Source organism: Toxorhynchites rutilus, chromosome 2 (genome assembly GCF_029784135.1).
Source record: "Toxorhynchites rutilus septentrionalis strain SRP chromosome 2, ASM2978413v1, whole genome shotgun sequence".
In the NCBI taxonomy this organism is placed as follows: Eukaryota; Metazoa; Arthropoda; class Insecta; order Diptera; family Culicidae; genus Toxorhynchites; species Toxorhynchites rutilus.
The window spans coordinates 19083408-19103980 of record NC_073745.1 but is presented as its reverse complement, the minus strand read 5'-3'; the positions used below and the strand labels follow the sequence as shown (position 1 = coordinate 19103980).

Sequence of the window (20573 nt, the reverse complement as noted above, 5' to 3'; positions counted from 1 at the left end):
TAGATTTTCTAAAAGAAAAATTATACGTCAGAATCCGCAAGCAACCGCTACGGAACAGATTCTTAGCATCACATCCGTCCAAATAAATTCCCAAATTTACACATGCTCCCTCTCGATGATTTTTTAGAAATAAACATAAATTCATTTTTTATTACTTCTGATATAACTTTGAAATGCCTCAAGAGTTTTGAAATAACTCTTTAGTAGTAAATAAGTAGTAAGGCCACTAAGGCCCAGAAAAGGATCGATGGTTTGCGTGAAGAACAATGCCTAAGCTCGCCATATGTCGAAATTTGTACTTATTGCCTGCGATGTGACTTCTTTTTTTCATAACACATTATCGACATTATTCGAAGCGATTTCGCGTCGAGCAAAACCTTTATGTGTGGAAGGTGACTGGAGCCGGACTAGTATTAAATTGGAGACGAAATTAGTAAATTAGTATGTTTTCGTCTTTTGCTTTTCCCTTGAATAGAACAATACAAGAGATCTGGATCAGATAATGAAGCTCGAGTCTAAACTCAAGAAAGTGAGATTCGTGTCTAAAAATGTAATATCTGTTAGTGAGAATTTATAATCTGCATTCCAAAATATGAATCACATGTAAAATTCTAGGATAAGTCTGATTTTCAGAATAAATTGAAAAATGCTCGGAATGCTCGTCAGGAGTTCCCAGTATTTGATTTGTATCTGACGTGGTATGTGGTATGGTGTTCTGGTACCGAGAATCAACAATATATAATGTTCTGAAATTGATTGAATATCAAATATTGAATTCGAATCAGGAATGTCTCTACAAATGAAAGAACTAAATTCAAAAACGTTTTTCTTTCGAACAATCGAAGTCCTACGTCAAGCTTCCGGCATTTAGGCACACATTCTTATAATTATTCGTTTGCAGAATGTCATGCTCGAGAACACGCGTGTACCAGTGCAAGATTCTTCGACGATAAAAAGTTGAAGGATTGTGCCCAAGACACGACCGGGTAGCTGACATAGGATTACGTTACGAAATTTATTGCAGGTTGATTATAAATATATTTGAGAAAGATACGCCGCAATAGCAGCTGACCACATGTAGCAACGGCCTTGTCGGGGTTTTGTCAAGCTGCTTGATTTTTTAGAAATCCCCTTGAGGTCTGCACAGATGTACAGAGAATTAGAAGCCCTCCATTGAACGCGATTTTAACAAAATGTTTAAAAATTCATGATTTTTTATATTGCAGTTGTACAAAATCCTAACAGGTTTTTGATATTAAACCAAATTTCTGAGTAAATTTTTTTATCGATGTATTAACATGTTATTTTTTTCTAGAGAGTTCTTTGACCTTCCAACAAATTGGTTCAACATCATATTTTATTCAGATAGCCGTAGTATTTCGAGTTACAATTCTTTTGGAAAAAGGTCAGTTATTTTGGATGCGCTCTTTTGAAAAAAATTAGGCGTAATTGTAATTAGTCATAATTGTAATAAAAATTACAGCTTTGGGTAGCTACCACTTTATGTACTACTAATTTCTAAAAAAAAAAATTAGAGAGCGCCTCAAAACCTATTGCTATTTCACATTAACCAACAATAACTTAAATCAAAAATAAGTATAGATTCCAACATGAAGTTTATTCATAAAAAACTACCGCAATGGTCTAAGGTTTCATATTGTCCAATATCCACTCCATGTATTTCGTAACCGCAGCGAACGTCTCCGGTTTCACACAATAGGAAATATCGGTTTGCAATCCATACAAATAGTACCGATTGGACTTCTTTTCGATAGCCTGGATTGCTGTGCCGGGTTGGTAATCCTCACACTGAGGACTACGGTTCGGGTTGTTCAAATTTCGCACACAAATTATCGTATCGTTGAGGTTTTTCTGCTCTTCCGTGGCGTACTCGTATTTGGCCATCTCTTCCCGACACCGTGCCTCGGGTATCAAATCCAATATCGCGCGTTGCATATAGTGGGAATCATTGCCGGACTCCTTCCACCCGGTTAGAATATACTTTGTATAGAGCCGATCGCGTTGTTCAGGCGTGGTGGGGAGACAGATCGCCTCGATGTGCTGCCTTCGTCCTATGACAGCCGGAGACGACAATCGCGCCAAAACTAGTTTACCCTTTTGGGTATACTCGGCGATCGATGTGGTCTGCACCGGGCTCGTACAAAACTCTGCCCCATTACGTGGTGCACAGTCCTTCACCTGGCCGGTGATGTAGTCTCCCAGAGTGACCAACACGTCGTCGCTAAAATGAAGCTTATAGATATACACGCCGATGAAACTATTAGAAATTACTCACTTCCAATCGATATAGCATGTCGCGGTGGTTAAAATGTAATTTTTATTAATCAACACCCCATTACATTGGACGTAATCATGGCTTGCAAAGGGATGACGCAGTTGCACCATCCACGGATACTGCTGGATGATAGGCTTCCTGTCCTCCGCGTAACCGAATATTTGTTCGTTCTTTCCGCAGTTACCTTGATTGATAAGACGAATGCTTGGATGGCCGAGAATCGGATCACTGTTCTCGTTGATGGGCGCATTCTCGTAGATCCAGTCCAGATACTGTCCAGCATCGGTGAAACCCACGTATTGCTTCAGATTGCAGATCCCGGTCGAATCCAGCGTGTTACTATAAGATACTACACCCCGCAGGTACCACTGATTCTCGTGTGTAAAGAACATTCCTCCACCGCTATCCCCATTGCACACCCCGGTACCGTTCTTGTGACCCGCACAGAACGACCTGGCGTTAAGGAGATGGCCAAAGAAGGCCCGATCGCTTGCCAGACACTCGTGCATATCCACCACCGGCATATGGGCTGTATTCAATGTTGTCGCAATTTTGTTATCATCCTTCAATCCCCATCCAACGACGGTGCCGGACTGTCTGCGCCAATCTGGCAGTGGTATACTATCGTCCCGCTTCCACAGGCAAGCCGGCTGAACGTACGGCGTGAAGATCGCCGGAACCGCCAGTTTTATGATCGCCAAGTCGTTCTCGTACGTCAGTGGCTTGTAGCTTCGATGGGTCACAATTTTACCCACCTCGTGGTCCCGTCCCTGATCTTCGCGTTCTTCCGATATGTTGAAACGACCAACCTTCACCAAAACATCCGCCAGTACCTTGTGCTTTCGGCTTGCTCGTTGCGTGACACAGTGGGCCGCGGTCACCACCAGATACTTGTGCACAAGCGTTCCCCCACACTGGTACTCGAATTGATCACTCGACCCGATCCGGTGAAACAGAGCCACATGCCACGGGAACTCTCCGGGTCGGGCTTTGTAGCCTCCCTTGATCAATCCATCGATCTGCGCATGTTGCCGACCGCAGCTTTTGTCGTCGAAGTCGGTTTCCTGCTGACCGTGTCCAGTCGGTGCTATTGATGCTACACCTAGTGCAATCAACAAGGTCAACCGATAACGGATCATCTTCGCGGCTAGTTCAGCTGCACACTGCTGCTGTTGCCACTGTTAACACTGAGAATGAACTAAACTGACTTGGAACAATAAAATCGCGAGGGGCTGATTCTAACGGTCGTGTGTATTGCGTTGGGAAGCGATTAACTGATTAAACCGGTTTTTCAAGACGTGTATTTCTCACTGTGACGAGTGAATCTATCTTTTCTCCTCGATGAGGGGGTTTCCCCGTTTTGTGAGAATTTTTTACGATGCACTTCTCGGGGTGGGTGAGGGAGTAGAGAGAGTTTGTTGAAACATAATACACTGCGCATGTTTTCCAACGTGAATCTGATTGTTAGTAAAGTCATGTTTCTGGTGCCCCTGTCGTTTTCTAGTTTGCAATTTATTTGTAAAAACATTCGATCGTGTTGAATTGTGGTATTTACGTTTTGGGTTCAATGTTTTTGAATACTTATACATATTTGCACTTGGGATCTCCGCAGGCTTAAAGTTTTCTATCCGTGTAGTTTATTTTGTGAATTTGTAGCGTATCGAGATTTATAGTGTGGGGGTAATATTACATAGCTGGAATTGGTACTTCTTTCTCATGAACACGGATTTTTTACAGTAGAAAAATTGGATAACGTCTGCTAAGAAAAATGTAATTTTTGGAAGTTGTAGCACCACAGATAAAGAACCCATCACCACTAATTAGAACAGTAAAATAAGAATGAGGACAACGTGAGTGATATTTTGGCTGGAAGTTGGGATTAAAAAAAACTGTATGCACAATTCTGTATTCACTGTTATCGCAAAATCATCAGAGTGCGACTTCCTTGATAACATTTGAAGCGTTCCAGAGAGAATAATATTGGGTATATTGCGTTGTTTCATTACTATGACTGACACTTGGATGTTAGATTAAAACGTTACATTGTTTACATGTTTCACAGCCTTCACTGTTTGTGTTTAATAAAAAAAATACTGAATAACTAAATGACATATATTGCAATAACGGTTTTGTGTAATATGCATTTGAAATCCCTTTATTTTTCGTTTTTATGTATACTTCCTTTTTTTCTTTTTCTTCGTTACGTTACTTTCGTTTTCGTTACTCAATTTCGAAGAGTGACTCCCCTATATAGAAATCGAAAACGTTGGCCTACGCCAATAAAATAAAAAAATGTCTTTATTCATCATAGTTAGAATCCGATTCAGGTCAAATATGCATTGAATGCTTGTTTTGGCAATTTGAAGGCAACTTCTTTACACTTCTCTCATTAAGACTCTCGTACATATCCCAAAAAAAAATTATACAGTCGATTTTTGTAAGCTTCTCTCGAGGCATTTGTCAACAGTAAAATCATTCGTCGTAGACAGACACAGGTAGTGATCATCTGGTATCAGGTTCGGGCTAGAAGGTGGATGAATAAGAACCTCCCAACCAACATCCTGTCACTATCGGGAGTGTGGCCTGGCCTAGTCCTGATGGAACACAATTCCTCTTGCTTGGCCAAAGTTGACCGATTTTGGACGATTACGGCCTCCAGATTAGCCAAAGGCGTATAGTATAGGTCCGTTTTCATTAGGTCACATACATTGTAATATAGCTTGGTCACCGTTTGCGCTTACTCACCGCTTTTTGACTACGGTCTTTCTTGAATGACGTTGAAGTTAATGACTCATTTTTTATCACCAGCCTTTATCCACCATAGAAATAGATAGATTTAAATTCGGTCCATGAGTTTCGAACTATATATCGAGCTTGTCCTTCAATTCAGTCTTATTCAAGTGGTTAAAAACGGTGTTTTGTGCAATGTGCAGCTGTTGAGCAATCGAAACAACGCATACAGGCCAAGTATAAAAATTCGCTGAACGGAATCGACAATATAAAAATAACGCGAAATTGGCTGTTTTCAGTATCAGAATCAGAATAAACATTATTCATATTTACCGCCACCTGGCTTGCGTTGTCGACTTTATCGAATTAAAGCTTTAAAATGCGAGAAATCAATCACTTCAAAAAAACACATCGGATTCCTTTTCTCCCGAACTATTTTTTTACGTAACACTACGTCTTTATTTTCTATATTGAAGGGTATGTAGGTTTTCTGGATTTCAATTTCTATAAGAAGCTGAAAATGAGACGTGCAATGAAAGTTCTAGAGGTTTCAAATACATATAATGCAGCATTTTTGTTGTGGTATATGACATACAATACAACATTAAACGGGGCATGGTATGGTTTTTTCTTCGTTCTAACATGTGTTTTTCGATGCGTGTTACAAATTTTTCTTTGCCCAATGGTTTCGGAATCTATGTACCGTTTCAATTCTTACTACCCGTTTTTGAAGAACACCAATCCATGTAACAAACGGGTCTAAAATTTTACCGAATATATTCCATAATTAGGATTAGTCGTGATTTTTCGAAGAAAACTTGAAAAAAAAGTTGTTATGTAAACTCTTTTTCTGAAGAAGTGCCTTTTTTGCGATCTATGGATGACTTGTTGCTTATTGAAGGGCAATTCATATATTGTTTTTCAGAATAAAAAGAAAATATTTTTGAGTGAAATAAATTTTAATTCTTAAAATAACTTTTTTTTTTCAGTGTCAATTAAAAAAAAAAGCTTTGATATTTTATAATGAAAGCTTAAACAAATCCCTCCATTTCATTGGGATCAAAGTTTTTAGGATAGTTGAGTTGTATTTTTTCTGAAAACGTTAGATTTAAAAAAAAATTAAAAATTATAAAAAAACATCTGATTCAAGAACTAAAAAGACCCAACGAATTTTGGTCAGAGAATGGAATGTAGAAAATAGTTTAATTACTCATATAAAATGTAAAATAATTTCTAACATGAAAAACAATAATTTGAAAATTATTTTTTCAAAGAAAACACGAATATTTCCCGTGGTTCCCATCTTCCAATGTATGGATGACTTGTGCGTTATTGTATAAACTATTCACATATTTTTTCGGGAATTAAAAAAAAGTTTTTGAAGAAACTCATTTTAATTTAAAAAATGTGTAAATTTTTAATTTTTAAAAATATTTTAATAATAAGCTTTTAAATGAAATTAACATTATTTTTAAAAAATGTGTAAATTATTAATTTTTCAAAATATTTCCCTTACAAAAAAATAGTCCAATGTGTTTTTGAGATTTGCATTTATATGCAAAGATACATGAAAGACCAAAGTCTGCACATTCCACATTACAGTCCACAAATGCTTTTCGATGTTATTACAAGCTGTACGCACGGCTTCGACCGGCCTTCAGTCCCGGATCTTCATCAAACGATTCTTAAAAGTGTCGGAAGTTATAAAGTCCAATCGATTCAGATCAGGAGACGACGCGGGTCATTCAGGAATTCAGGATGGAACACGGCAAATTTCCCTTACGCTGATTCTGAACAATCAATGTTTTATGCAACAATGCCTGGCAACCCTGTCGTCATTATTTTGGTGAAATAATCCATAAATTTCTTAAAAGTCTTTCTTTGATTTTTTAATGCATAGAGTTATGATCAGTCTTCAGAAAATATACGCAGCTCTGCACTCGAGTTTAATTTCCGTCAGCGCGCGTTCATAACAAACGCGTATTCTCTCTTGGTACGAAGTGCACTAAACTCAGAAACGAGTGAGCGCAAAATGAACACAGCGCTAAATTCAGATACTAAACATCGCTTCTCACTTGTGTCATGCCCGCCTCATTTCATACACACATCAAATTCTAGCGCTCCTTTTGTCTTCGCTCGTTCTAAGCTAAGCATAAAAACAACAGCGCGCCTCCATACCAACCGTATACGCTTGTGTGATGAAAAATAACTCAACAGAGAAAGCAAAGCAGACAAACTGAATTCGAGCGCGGCTTAAAACTGGGTATATAAACCGGTGTAAGGATACGATACAGTTAGAATGTTCGAACCTTAAAGCGAACGGTGTTGACAACAAAACATTTCTACTATGTTTCGGTCAAGCGCATGTGTGTACAAGAAGTCAGAGTTCAACTGAGTGCAAAAAAATAAATTGCACATCAGCATCACATTGCATTCCGAAGACTGGTTATGATTCATGATCATTCCACGCGCCTTTTTTCTTGCCGAATTTCGTCGAATACGTCCCTTGATCCTTGTGTCAAACATTGGCTTCATCGCTTACAAGTAGATTGAAAGGTGAAGCGATCAAAATTTGGTCGAAGAAAAATTCTTTCCGCCGTGTTTTCTTCAGGTTCCGCTTGACTCTGTGGTGTGCCAAATCCGGCGAAACAAAACGGGTGGGTTTCTGTAGTATTTCCTTGACGCGTATGAAAATATCGCTTTCGCAGATGGCCTGCAAATATTGTCGTAGGAGCAGTTGGCCTGCCATACTAGATTTGTTTTGGAGGATTTGGAAAGTTTCATGGTTTTAAAGATGTCACCTTTCACGTCGCTGCCCTGAAGTCCGTTTTTACGTGAGTTCCGTCTTCCATAACGCCGCAATCGAACTTCGTGAGCAGTTCCGTCGTTTGGCCGTCCTGTTTTGTCAGTCATCGTTTCATCTTTTTGTAGGACACGTTTGATCGCTCGATATATGTTGTGTGCGAAACTCCTAACTTGTACCCGACATCTTGGATTCAAAGACTGGAGTTCTGCTAAAAAGCGCTGGCGTCGTCGTTGCAGCTGCCGACTTCCGTTCTCAGTCTTGTAATGTTAATATAAAATTAAGCAAAACTACTATGAAAGTTGCGGTTGTTCTCATTTTGATTTTGTCACTAACATTGTCAGGTAATTTATGCATATTGCTCTTCAGTTTCTTTTAAACTTTATTTACGTTATCATTTTTCCCATTTGAATTTTTATCTAAAATATATAGGGGGTTCAACCAAAACACAACCGCATTGTTAACGTAGGACAACGCAGTCATATTATTTTTTTTGTCTATCACTTCGGATATTATTTAAGAATGTATCAAAGACGACCCTGAATGAGTTAATTAATGGTTAATGGATTTTAAGGCAGAATGTACACACTTACAAAATAAAAATAATGAATGAAAATTGACTTTTCCATATATATGTAAAAAAGTATTCATCGCGAACGCTATCCCGGCGATTTTTTTCGCATTTGACACACACTCAGCCACATGCGATTATATATTTGTTCATCCAGCATCATTCATCCACATTCCTCAACCACCTCAATATATAATATGGCAATACAATAGAATCCCGACCTGATGATTCGCGGAGTTTTAGCCCCAGTTATTTTAAGCAAATTTGTAGAACAGTAGTTTTTTTTATCTCTTGAAATAACCGATATAGCGCTTTTTTATAAGTGGCGTTAGGGTCACCATTTTTGTTCTATTTTTTATATTTCAAACATGCAAACTGTCTTCGAAAGACTTTTAGAGCTTACTAAGACCAATATTTTGCGATGCAGAACTTGTCAATATCGCAGTTCTACTCAAAGTTATTGATATTACTTTCCAAAAAATACGCTCTCTTCATTCTTCTTGGGGCAAACATAAAAAATATTTGTTGACGGCATTTGAAAGAACATATTTAACTCTACATAATGTGGGATTTCAAAAACTGTTTTATTTTTTTGTATTTAAGTAAGTTAAAATTAAAATCATGAGTTTTTGGGTGAAAAAGCACAATAACTTTAAGTAGGATTAAGACATTGACAAGTTCTGCTTCGCAAAATATTTGTCTTGATAAGCTCCAAAAGTCGTCAATTTTGATGTGAGATTTTAAATATAAAAGTTTGAGAAAAAAAACCGTTCTTTCATGATCACCCTAATGAAACTGTGAATAAAAAGCGCTATATCAGATATTTCAAGAAATAGAATAAAATTTTGTTCTACAAAGTTTCTTAAAATAACTGAGGTTGCAACATTGTCAAACAACATTCATCTCTATATATAACGATAAGAAAGTTATATTTTTCATTTCATCGAAAATTTTGGTCACCCTATTTTTGACGACATGAAAATGAGCGTCCTATCATATGCAATACCTTTGTCGAAGACAGTTTTTGTCTAGAGAATGAAGATCTTCCATATAGTTGATTTTAGCGCTTTCTGTCTAAGTTGCGTTAGGGTCACCATGAAAAAAAAACGGTTTTTTTTGCTTTCATATTTCAACCTATATATAAAAATTGTCTTGGGACGACTTTTAGAGCTTATCATGTCCAAAATATGCAGAACTTGTCTTAATCCTACTCAATGTTATTGATGGATTTTTACCCAAAAATTCACTCAAATACAAAAAATAACATAGTTTGGAAATCTCACATTATATAGAGCGAAGTATGTTCTTTCAAATTTCGCCAACAAACATTTTTTATGTTTCCTCGAAAAAAGAATGACAAGCGAATGAAGAGAGCGTATTTTTTTTGAAAGAAATATCAATAACTTTGAGTAGAATTAAGACATTGACAAGTTTTGCATTGCAAAATATTTATCTAAGTAAGTTCTAAAAGTGTCCTGAAGATAGTTCGCATTTAAAGTTTGAAATATAAAAGTTAGAGCAAAAAAACCGTTTTTTCCATGGTGACCCTAACGCAATTTATAAAAAGCGCCATACCAAACAAGCGTCCAAAAGAGAACACACACAGTACCCTACATTGGTGCACCGACAAAAAAGAAACATCGTGGGGATGACCGCTTATGAGGGAACGTTCCTCGAATTCTTGGTGAAACTCATCCACATCGAAGGAAACGATCTCATTCGTGGAATCTGAATAAATGAAGCGTTTTTTTTGTAATTTTCCAATAAAACCTTTTCTTTCAACGTAGCATCACTTGAGCCATATTCTTTTAAATAATTTCGCTTTGGTTGTTGTTTGGCTGGCAAGTCCAAATATAAGCGTGTATCAGTTTTTGTGGTTTTACACTAAAAATTCATTATGTTTGACACTAAACACTCAGTCACAGGAGCCAAAATTCGAATATTTCACGGAATCCGCACTCAATTCGGACAATTTGAAGCCGAATGATAACTCTGATAGTCAGGTTATTGTTGGGTTACAAATCTTGTTTTACGTAGAATTCAAACCAAATTCGCTTATATATGTAACTTTTTATACGTTTATTGCAACAGCCAATCGTAATAATGTTATTGGAAAAAAAAATGAACAAGTCATCTATAAACCATAACCACCAGTATCAACCAATATTGCACTGAATCGAATCATTTTGAGTGTACATTATGCTCTCCGTCCTTCCACCAACAAACGGTGCCAACCAGATTCGAGTAAGCCAATCGGAACGTTCACATTTATCCTCATCTCTGGTTGGATGACGGCGCAAGTGTTGCAGGCAAGTGGCGGCAATTTTCCACCAACCATCGGAATAATCGACCGATTTGGAACGTTGTTCGATTCGGTGCAAGTATGTGACTCAATGCAATTATGTACTCCAAACCCTGCGTTCAATGCCCTCTCTCAAAATGTCGAGGTGCTTGCAAATTGAATGTTTAATTCATAGAAATTTTATTTCTCTCTCATTTTCATAGGTTTCCGCTGGCCAACACTTACATCTGAGTGGTGATCTGAAGACGGGCGTTTCGGTGGCTGCCCAGCAAGGGGTATTCTTCAGCCAACAGCAGCAAACCAATCAGCAGCAACAATCTCAGCAGCAGCAACAAGGTCCTCAACAATCTCAGCAGCCTCCCAACCCGCAGCAGCAGCAACAGCAACCACAACAACAAGCAAATCCCAATCAAAACAACCCGAATGGGGTCGGAAACAACAATCCGAACGTTGGTGGTGGTGGGCCAAATCAAAACAATCCCCAACAGCAGCAGCAGCAATCAAATCAAGCACCTCCCAATTCACAAGGTAAGACTTTTCTCTGTTTTCGGTAGATAAACAATAACAAAAATTGGGAGCATGCAATCGATATTTTGAACTTGGTTTGTGTGTGGGGTGGTTCCGAAACAACACGAATGCCTATTATCATTTTCCGGGCCACCCCACCAACCCATCATCAGAGTACTCTCTCCTTACAACAATCCATTAGCATTTTCTTCATTTTCAAATGAAAACTCATTTCAAACCCTCATCATTTCGGTCCGATCCTCGGTCGCCTCGACACCACCAACCGAACACTGTCGAGTTCACCGTTGAGCAAGCAACAGCAACGACAACAAACGGCAGACCTCGTTTCCTCGTTTCCCGAAGAACATACAGTTTCAACTTCATGACATGCCACACTTAAACCTCATCTTCTCAACCCCGAGAGGGGAGGGACAACCTTCTTTCGAGGGTCGTCAGTCGCAAAATCTACAGCAGGCACGCATTTATCCACTCATTATTCGGTTGTCCAAATTTATTATCATTTCATTCCGGTCGATCCTGTGTGCCTTTGTCACTGGGAGAGAGCGAGGGAAAGAGAGAGAAGGCCGAGGATAACTCTGGGAACTCAGATTCGCACACCCACACACACATACACATGTGAACAGAAGTGAGCGCGCGCGGGAAAATGGTTGGGGAAAATCGGGTTCTTCCCGGACATGCGCGGCGCGTCGTATCGAACTTTTTTTTTTACTCGAATGCGAAGGTGGTGGGGAAAAATAGCACATCGTCCTCACGTAGCACATGTCATTGTAGACCCGGAGAAGGAGGGATTCATATCGTGTCGTGGTCCCAAGAGGAGCGGCAGCGAATATTTATATCCATGGCCCACCAGAAGAGACTAGTTCATCGTGTTCTGTTCCCTTCCCATCACATAACACTAATTGGAACGGTTATTTAGTTGATGTTAATATTTTTGGGAGACATTCGATTCAATCGTTGATCATCGTTTGCTGGGAAGTTTTTCCTCTTTTTCCGGAGTGCCAATACATTTCCTTGGGAGGGAGAGAGAGGCAGCAATATTAGTAGAGCAACAGAGAGCGGCGGCGGCGGCGGCGGCAAGCATTTGCTTTTAGGTTAATAGATTTCCTTATGCTGCCCTGTCGCGTGCTGCTATTAAGGTGTTATGTTTGTATTGATATTAAGCTGGGATGACTACTGCCTAGATTCGCCTACTGGAGCACGGTGGGGGGTTGTTTTCCCCCCCATGGAGGGACAACAACGGTTCGGGATCTAGGTGCTGGGTGCACTGTCAACTATTGTATATTGTGGCAAGAGAGATGATAAGCGAGACAGGAGGAAACTGACATGCGGCAAAGAACTCTACATGTGGCTTTGATAGGAATGGATTCGATGTTAACGATAAGTGGTGAGGCGATTTGCACCGGGCTGTGCAAAGTCATTCACACAGAAGAGTAGTATCGCAAATTTAGGAATCAGGAAATTCGTGTCCGTCGTAGAAAAAGTAGAAAATATCATGTACTTATCGTATAGTATGACCCGATGCGATGTACAACACAAGATATGTTGAGGTGTTGCCATATATTGACAATATACGACATTTCTTTTTCCCCAACCATATATTATTACTAGCTGAAGCCAAATTTTTTCCCAAATTTTTACAAAAATGTATAACTTAAAAACTATGATACCTAAAAAATTCATGTCAAAGGATGAAATGTAGGAAATTGTTTTAATTTTTACGAAAAAATACCAAAAATTTTTTGGAATCAAATTTCGCTGAATTTTTTAAATTTTCAAAATATTCATATTTCAATGAAATTTTTTTACAAAAAATTCTTTGATAATTTTTAATGAAAACCTAAGTAATTTCCTACATTTCATTTTCTGGCCAGGGTTGCCACATTTAATTCTGTAAATTTTTCTGAAAAAATCTGTTCATCTGTATTTTTATTCAAAAAATCTGTATCGAAAAGTTAAGGGAACAAAATGGAAATGACGGTTTATTTTAACTTTTTTCTCTTATTTATGGGTTGTTCAAGCCGTGTCAGATCAAAAAAATGAATCATAGAAAAGTTTTTCGCCTCTGAACTGTATGATGTTTTCACAAGGTTCAACAACTTGCCATCAAATTTTCCTTTACCTTCATCCTTGGCGCGCCTCCTTGAGCCGATACATAGTTCTTCGCTTTCAAAAAAGATTCCTTAATTGTGGGAGCCAACCGACTGCCAGACTTTGTTTTGTTGGCATTGTAAAACAAAAATTTTCACTCAACACATGCTGATGAATGTCATCAAAAATGTCTTACAAACCACCTTAGCAATGGATACAAAAATTCCCTATCGCGCCTTTCATCCAACATACAACAGCTAGGACCAAGTTATATCCGAGTCAATCAATTTTTGCCCCACAAGATTAACTTCCTAGCTGCATCCAATCCTTTTTCAGCTTCTTCTGTATCGATACCATCGCAAGCATTCTTAGGATTCTTCAGAAAGTCTCCGAAATCTTTCAGGTCAGCATCAGTGAATCGTTACACGTAGCTCTCCAAACATAAGTTACCAAAATTGATCAACAATAACTTTCTTATCTCATTATCAAGTTCGTAAAATTGAGAACTTTCTGATTGAAAAGTACGATTGACGTTATTGATGAGCGGTAGAACAATGTTTAGGAACAGCATAATCGGTTTAGTCCTAGAATCGTTTAAATGAGTCAATATACGATTGGCGGATCGATTTTTTTTCATACTTAACATGAATCGAAAAATAAAGTTTACGCTCTTCAAATCGCTCAGGATTTCGCTTAACAACCTCCAACGAAAACCATCTCGTTGCGTTGCGTTCATCATTTTCATAAATCAAGGTATCCACGAGGTCTGTTCAAAAAGTATCGCGACTTTCGAATTTACGCGGGTTACGTATATTCGATTCTATATTTTTTGTGGCATTATGTTGGTACTCATGTCTCTCACTTATGATGACAGGTACGGCTATTTCGAATGTTCAGTTAATTTTTGACAACTGATTTTCTTACATATGTTTGGGTTCATCTTCGATTTCTGCCCATTGCAAAAATGATCAAAGAATCTGTATCAAATTTCGCACTGCAGTGTTTGCCAAATGATAAAATCATTGAAAAAATCGCTTTCGTTCGTTCAAATATGATCTTTCAGGAAACATTTCCCCCAGCGGTATTCTATTGTTGTTATGTGCTGCAAATCACGACACAAAAGAGAACGAGACAACTCTGCATCGGCTCGCACTTCATTGCACACCAGCATGCAAGCAAAGCTATCATATACGCTTTCGGTGCAGAAAGCTTATTTTCTTCTTTGCCTCTAACATATGCATACCGACCTCTCCATGCATCATGAAACAGCAGGATCGTACGGACAACGCAAAGCGAAAGATTCATATTCAGCTCATGTAGTCTTTAAGTCTCAGAGAGTGCAAACTATATGATTATATAGCTCGATAGAGGCTAAGGGAAGGGTAGTCAGATTATATTTTCCATTTTTAACGCCTCTATCCCTTGAAATGTGTATATTCATATAGACCGCATAGTTTTACTAGCAACACTGCTCTCTTTCCCCATTTGTTGCTCTCCGCAAATGGTGACCGAATAATGACGTAATTTTTCTTGTATCATTTATTGCTTTGCACTTGCCTGTGCAGTGGGTTTCGCTATAGTAGAGCGGGACGATATATGCGGTTCAAACTTGTATGCAGGCTTCGAAAATGGTATGCGATGTTTGATACAGATCGGATATGCAATCAGCAGTCTTCGTTCCTCTCTCAGTTTAATCACTAAATATTACACAAGTGATTACTGACATTCATACAAGTATCTGAATGATCCTCTCATATTTGGTTATATGTTCGTGAGAGTTTACTTGCATGACACATTGTGTATCATTCGATTTTGATCGAAATCCAAACACTGTCGCACTGTAATCAATTTAATATTGAAAAATTGAATTTTTAAAAAATTTGTAAATTCTGTGTCTTTGCTGAAAATCTGTAAGCAAAAAAATCTATATCTGAAATTTGGCGAAAAATCTGTAGACTATTCTGTATGTGTGGCCCCCTGTCTCTGACCATCTTTTTGTAGATGTTATAGTTTTTGAATTAAGATTTTTCGAAAAAAAAGTTGAAAAAACTCAAAATTTAAAAAAAAATACAAAAAAATATCAGACCAACAAAATTTTAGTCAAAGAATGGAATGTAGGAAATTATTTTGGGTTTCATTAAAAATTATCAAAAATTTTTTTGGAAAAAATTATTTTGAAAATTAAAATTTATTTTTCTTGGAAAAATATGCTTTCAAAACTCTGAAAGAAATAGATATAAATTGCCCTTAAAATTTCCAACAAGTTTTCCATACATCGGACGATGGGCACATTTACATGGAAAAAGTTTTTCGAACAACAACTTTTTCATGTTTTTTTTTTTTTGAAAAAAATACAACTTATCCTAATTTTGTTTAAAGTCAAGATAGCGATATAACCTTTTATTAAAAAAAATTGAGCTTGCGAAAAAATGGATTTTGCTTTCGTAATCATTGATTGGAGTCGTTTTTTATTGTTTTCATGGCTTTGGCTAGAGGGCCCTATATATTTCAATATTTTTTCTTGAAAGCTGATGATTTTTTACATAATATATCTCGACATCAGAGATGCTTTTTCTCGTTTTTGAGATATGATTTTTTTTGAGTTATTATTTTGTAAATTTAACATGTTTTAAGTTTTCGTACAATATTCCTATGTGACTAGAATTCCATCTTCAATCTTCAATAACGCAATTGTGAAATTTTTTCATCTATCATCTAAATCGGTTCAGATGTTCAAATGTTATGAATTTTTGAAAAAAAAGGCATTTTTGGATAAAAGAAGAAAAACGGGTTTTTGGACCACCGATTAACTTTGAAAAATCATATCTCATGAACAAAAAAATAGCATCTCTGATATCGAGACATGTTATGTAAAAAATCTTCAGCTTTCAAGAAAAAATATAAAGAAATATAGCGCTCTCTAGTCCAAAGCCATGAATACAACAAAAAACGACTATAATCAATAACTTCGAAAACAAAATCAATTTTTTTTGCTGGTTCAATATTTTTTAATAAAATATCGACTTATCAAATTGAATCCAGCTCATTGGCTTCAATTTGATATGTCGATTATGGCTGAATATGTATTTTCTTCTCTGTATTTCTGATGGTGGATTGTTTAATTTTTAATTATTGGATGTTTAATTATTAGTTTTGAATTTGGGCTTCCGTGAATATTAAACTCGATTAAACGATTTCTTTTTTTTTAAGTTGGGCATATTGTTTTCGTTCCTTCCCCGAAGATATTGGCATTTAATTGGATTGTCGAACTTGGGAGAATAAAAATTAAAAAATTAAATATTTTATTCTGTTTTCTACTTTTTTGTGTCTGATTCCTTATTATTATATTTTTGGGGTTTCAATTCTAGCAAACTCTTGGAAATAAAAAACCAAACATAAAAGTCATTAAAACCGTGTTTTTTTTTCTTTATTTCTGTATTATAGTGACTTTCAACACATTTGGCTGGTTCGTCACTTTTACCTTTTACCTTATTTCGGAAGAATGTCGGGAGTGAGAATTGAACTCGTGACCCTGAGCGTGAAAGGTATGGATGTTACCGCTACGCCAGATCGCCTCCTCACCGTGTTATTGATTATCCATGTCGATCTCAGAATTTTATTATTTCGTGTTGAAAAAAATCTAAACTTCAAATTTAGATTTTTTCATTTTCGAATTTAATTTTAATTTTTATCATTAAATTATGATTATGATTCTTGAATTCGAATCTGATTTTCGAATTTGGGGTTCGGAAAATTTGAAAACTCGATTCAAATCTGAATTTTTTGTTTCAAAGTTCGGACATGAAGAAATTTAAATGTTGGTATAATCGCCTCCTTGCTTATCAATTTTAATGCGTTGTTTTTGATTGTTTCTCTGTATATTTTGTGTTTGTCGATATCAGTTTTTGAAATTTCGGATTTTGGGAAGATTTTTAATATCAGAATTTCTGAGATTTTTGATATTGGTTTATTTGAAAATTTTTCATGGTTGTTTTCATTTTATTATTCAGCCATTCCATGTTAAACCGATATAGGGTAAATGATCTTGGTTTGTCCGATTTGGGGTGTTTTTATGCAACTTCTTCTTCTTCTTCAATGGCACTAACGTTCCTAGAGGAACTTCGCCGTCTCAACGTAGTATTACTTGCGTCATTTTTATTAGTACTTAGTTGAGATTTCTATGCCAAATAACACGCCTTGAATGCATTCTGAGTGGCAAGCTCTAGAATACGCGTGATCAACGCAACTAGTAAATGCGAATCAATGTTTCTTCATGAAAATCACATATAATCGATACGAGTTTGGGTATGTTGAAAAGCCCCAAGTCTCTAGTTGCTAATACTAATACGTTGAAATTATTCAAATTTGTATGTTTTTAACGATTTTTTTATGATCATGGTTTGACCAAAAATCATTGGTTTGTCCGGCTTTAGAAATCACAATTTTTTATTCGAGTTATCAAGTAGATGTTGCATGTATCATTGCTTGAGTTTACTGTCATCATATTGATCCATTCATAATTTAGGCTTTCTTCAGAATATTGTATTTTATTGGGCATTTTCAAAGTGTTCTCCCAACACACTCAACATAGAGAAACTTTATTTCTGCTATGCGCGAAGGACACAATAAAAAAACTGCAGCGCGCCAAGCGGAAACCATGTGGACAAAACAACATTATTATATTGGACAACTCATGATTAGAATTGAATTCATTGAATTCAAAATGCGTTAATTTAATGGTTTAGCTATGTAAATCTGATACAAATGGTGTGCAAGAATAATATTTACATTTAGCAAGAATAATGTTAATATTTGTAAGTGTTATAAACCAGAAAAGGTCTGAATACGTGCGAAATAATAATCTGGTGATCGATTAAAAGTTAGCTCGAATGAGGGACGCATTGACACCAATAGATCGTGTATTTTATAATCTTTACAAAAATGTGATTCCGTAAAAATATTCGATAAAACTGCTGTAAATCATGAAAAAGACAATTTTATTCATATGTTTTGAACCATCGTATACCTGATTTGACAAAGGTGTGCTGAATTAGAGCATTCGAAAAAGTGGACGAACCATGATCATATTTTCGATCGGACAAACCAAAATCATTTACCTTATTGGATATCAGATTTTCGTGAAAAGCGGTAGTTTTGTTCTTTATCGCAAAATATTAGACCTGTATTTTTCAATTTTTTAATTAGGGTGCACATTTCTACCATTTTTTCGGACCTAGAGTGGATCAATTTTTTTCCTTTTTTTCCAAAAATGACTTTTTTTTCAGAAAATCATAACTTTTGAACTACTGGACCGATTTGTATCATCGACATATCAAATTGAATCCAATGAACTGAACGAACTTTGAAAAAATACTACACTTGCTAAAACATTTGGTTTTGTTTCTGTAATTATTGATTGGCGGGACCAAGGGCGCCATATGTTTTTATATTTTTTCTTGAAAGCTAAGGGTTTGTTATATAACATATCCAAAAATCAAATAAGCGTTATGTTTTGTTCTTGAGTTATGATTTTTCAAAATTAACAGATGGTCGGAAAAATAATTTTTACCCCTTTTTTCATAAATAAAAAAAAATAGCACTCTTGTTCCCGAGACCATGTAAATCATAAATCAAATCAAAACAAATACAATCAATAATTACGAAAAAAAATCCAGCTAATTGGCTTCAATTTGATATGTTGATCATCGGATTCGGTAGTTCAAAAATTATTAATTTTTTGAAAGAAGTCATTTTCGGGAAAAGAAGGGAAAAATATTTTTTGAACCACCCTAAAATGTAAATGGGAACTCTATTAAAAAAAAATATGGGTCTAATATTTTGCAATTAGACTACCGCTTTTCACAGAAATCTGAGAATATGGATTTGGCATGGAATGGCTATTCCCCAGTTTAAAATTTTTGTAATAATTTGTTTGATTTTTTTTACATTTATGTAACTCTGGGTTTCGATACTACTCAAAGATTTGGAAAATAATAACTAAATATTGAAGTCTCAAAACCTTTATTCAAATTGTTGGTTATTAATGTAAATTTTTGATTTTTGTTCTGAATTGAAAATTGGTGTTTTTATTGTAAATTTACAATATTTTTTATAATTGTGAATTATTAATTAATTCTATAATTCACAATTTCTTGATTTCTCAATGTTCTCAATGTTGCAATTTCGCATTTTGATTATAAAATAGTGATTTTTATGTTCGAATTTTTTTTTTCCAATTCCACATCTGAGTTTTTACTTTTGGATTTATGATTTTCATTAACATTATTTTAATTCAACATTAGTTTAATTTTTGTTCGATTTTGATTATTGATTGATTTATTGATTTCTAATATACAGTTATTATGATTGTGTTCCAATATCTTATTTATAAGTTGTATTGGTTCGTCTCTTTTCATTTAGTGTTAACTTGAAAGTTATATCTAACATTTTTTATTCTCGATTAGATTTCATGAATTTACCTGTTTTCTCTTTTCGAACGTTTCACGGTTCAGCTTGCTGTTACTAAACATGATCGATTACAATGTATTGGTTTGAAACTATGTGCTTTACTTCGTTACTTCGTTATTTAGTGAAATTGATTACTCGCAATTTACTCATCGGAGTTGAAATAAAATGGTAACGGTATTGGATTAAAGAGACTTTAAACTCAGAGAGTTCATTCATCTCTATGAAATGAAAGGAAAAGGCAAAAGGTTCGTTACCTTTGCTACTATCATCTTAACATAAAAACAAAAAAAAAAACAAAATTAGTACATATTTTAAATTCAAGACTAAAAGTTATGAAAAAACTTTTGCGCCATGAAAACAATAATAATAACAATTTGATCTTAAAAAGAAAAGAACAAACGACAACTCAACACGGGCTGATAGTCTTGATCTGTGATACTTTCAGATTGCATGCCGGAAAACAGACATTGGACCGAATACCAACGACGCGGAAGAGTGCTGTCTCATCAGAAACGGGGCCAGCCACGATTTTCGTGGCTACAATTTAGCACTAGACTGGGTAATGCGGAGAGCGTTACGACGTCCAAGAAAGCTAGAGGAAATGGAACTAACAAGACTCAAAGAGACAGAGAGTGTTTAGAAGGTTGGAGCCTCCTATGAGTTCGAACACAGCAGCAAAAAGCTGTCTACAATGGACGTTCATCGTTCTACTATGGTCTTTATTACTATTCAGTTTTCTACACATTTTTCGTTTTTCTTTTTTAATAATAATTTAACTATTTGACTT

General features: G+C 36.1%; 2 protein-coding genes across 10 annotated transcripts in view; one reads left to right on the top strand and one right to left on the bottom strand.

Annotated features, from left to right (window-relative positions):
- LOC129770865 (neurogenic protein mastermind) overlaps positions 1-20573 on the top strand; it is a 319388-nt gene that overhangs the window by 286759 nt on the left and 12056 nt on the right. For 8 of the 9 annotated variants that reach the window (XM_055774007.1, XM_055774010.1, XM_055774008.1 and 5 more), the window contains 2 exons: positions 10906-11230; positions 20232-20429. In XM_055774007.1, the coding sequence (XP_055629982.1) occupies positions 10906-11230; positions 20232-20429 (523 nt within the window). The remainder of the gene's footprint in view (positions 1-10905; positions 11231-20231; positions 20430-20573) is intronic. The other variant, XM_055774012.1, reaches the window with a different exon arrangement.
- LOC129770867 (transmembrane protease serine 9-like) lies at positions 1340-3551 on the bottom strand. Its single transcript, XM_055774017.1, has 2 exons — positions 2297-3551; positions 1340-2242 (listed from the first exon to the last, which is right to left on the bottom strand). Exons 1-2 carry the CDS (start codon positions 3433-3435, stop codon positions 1645-1647), a joined length of 1737 nt encoding a protein of 578 aa, XP_055629992.1. The 5' UTR covers positions 3436-3551; the 3' UTR covers positions 1340-1644.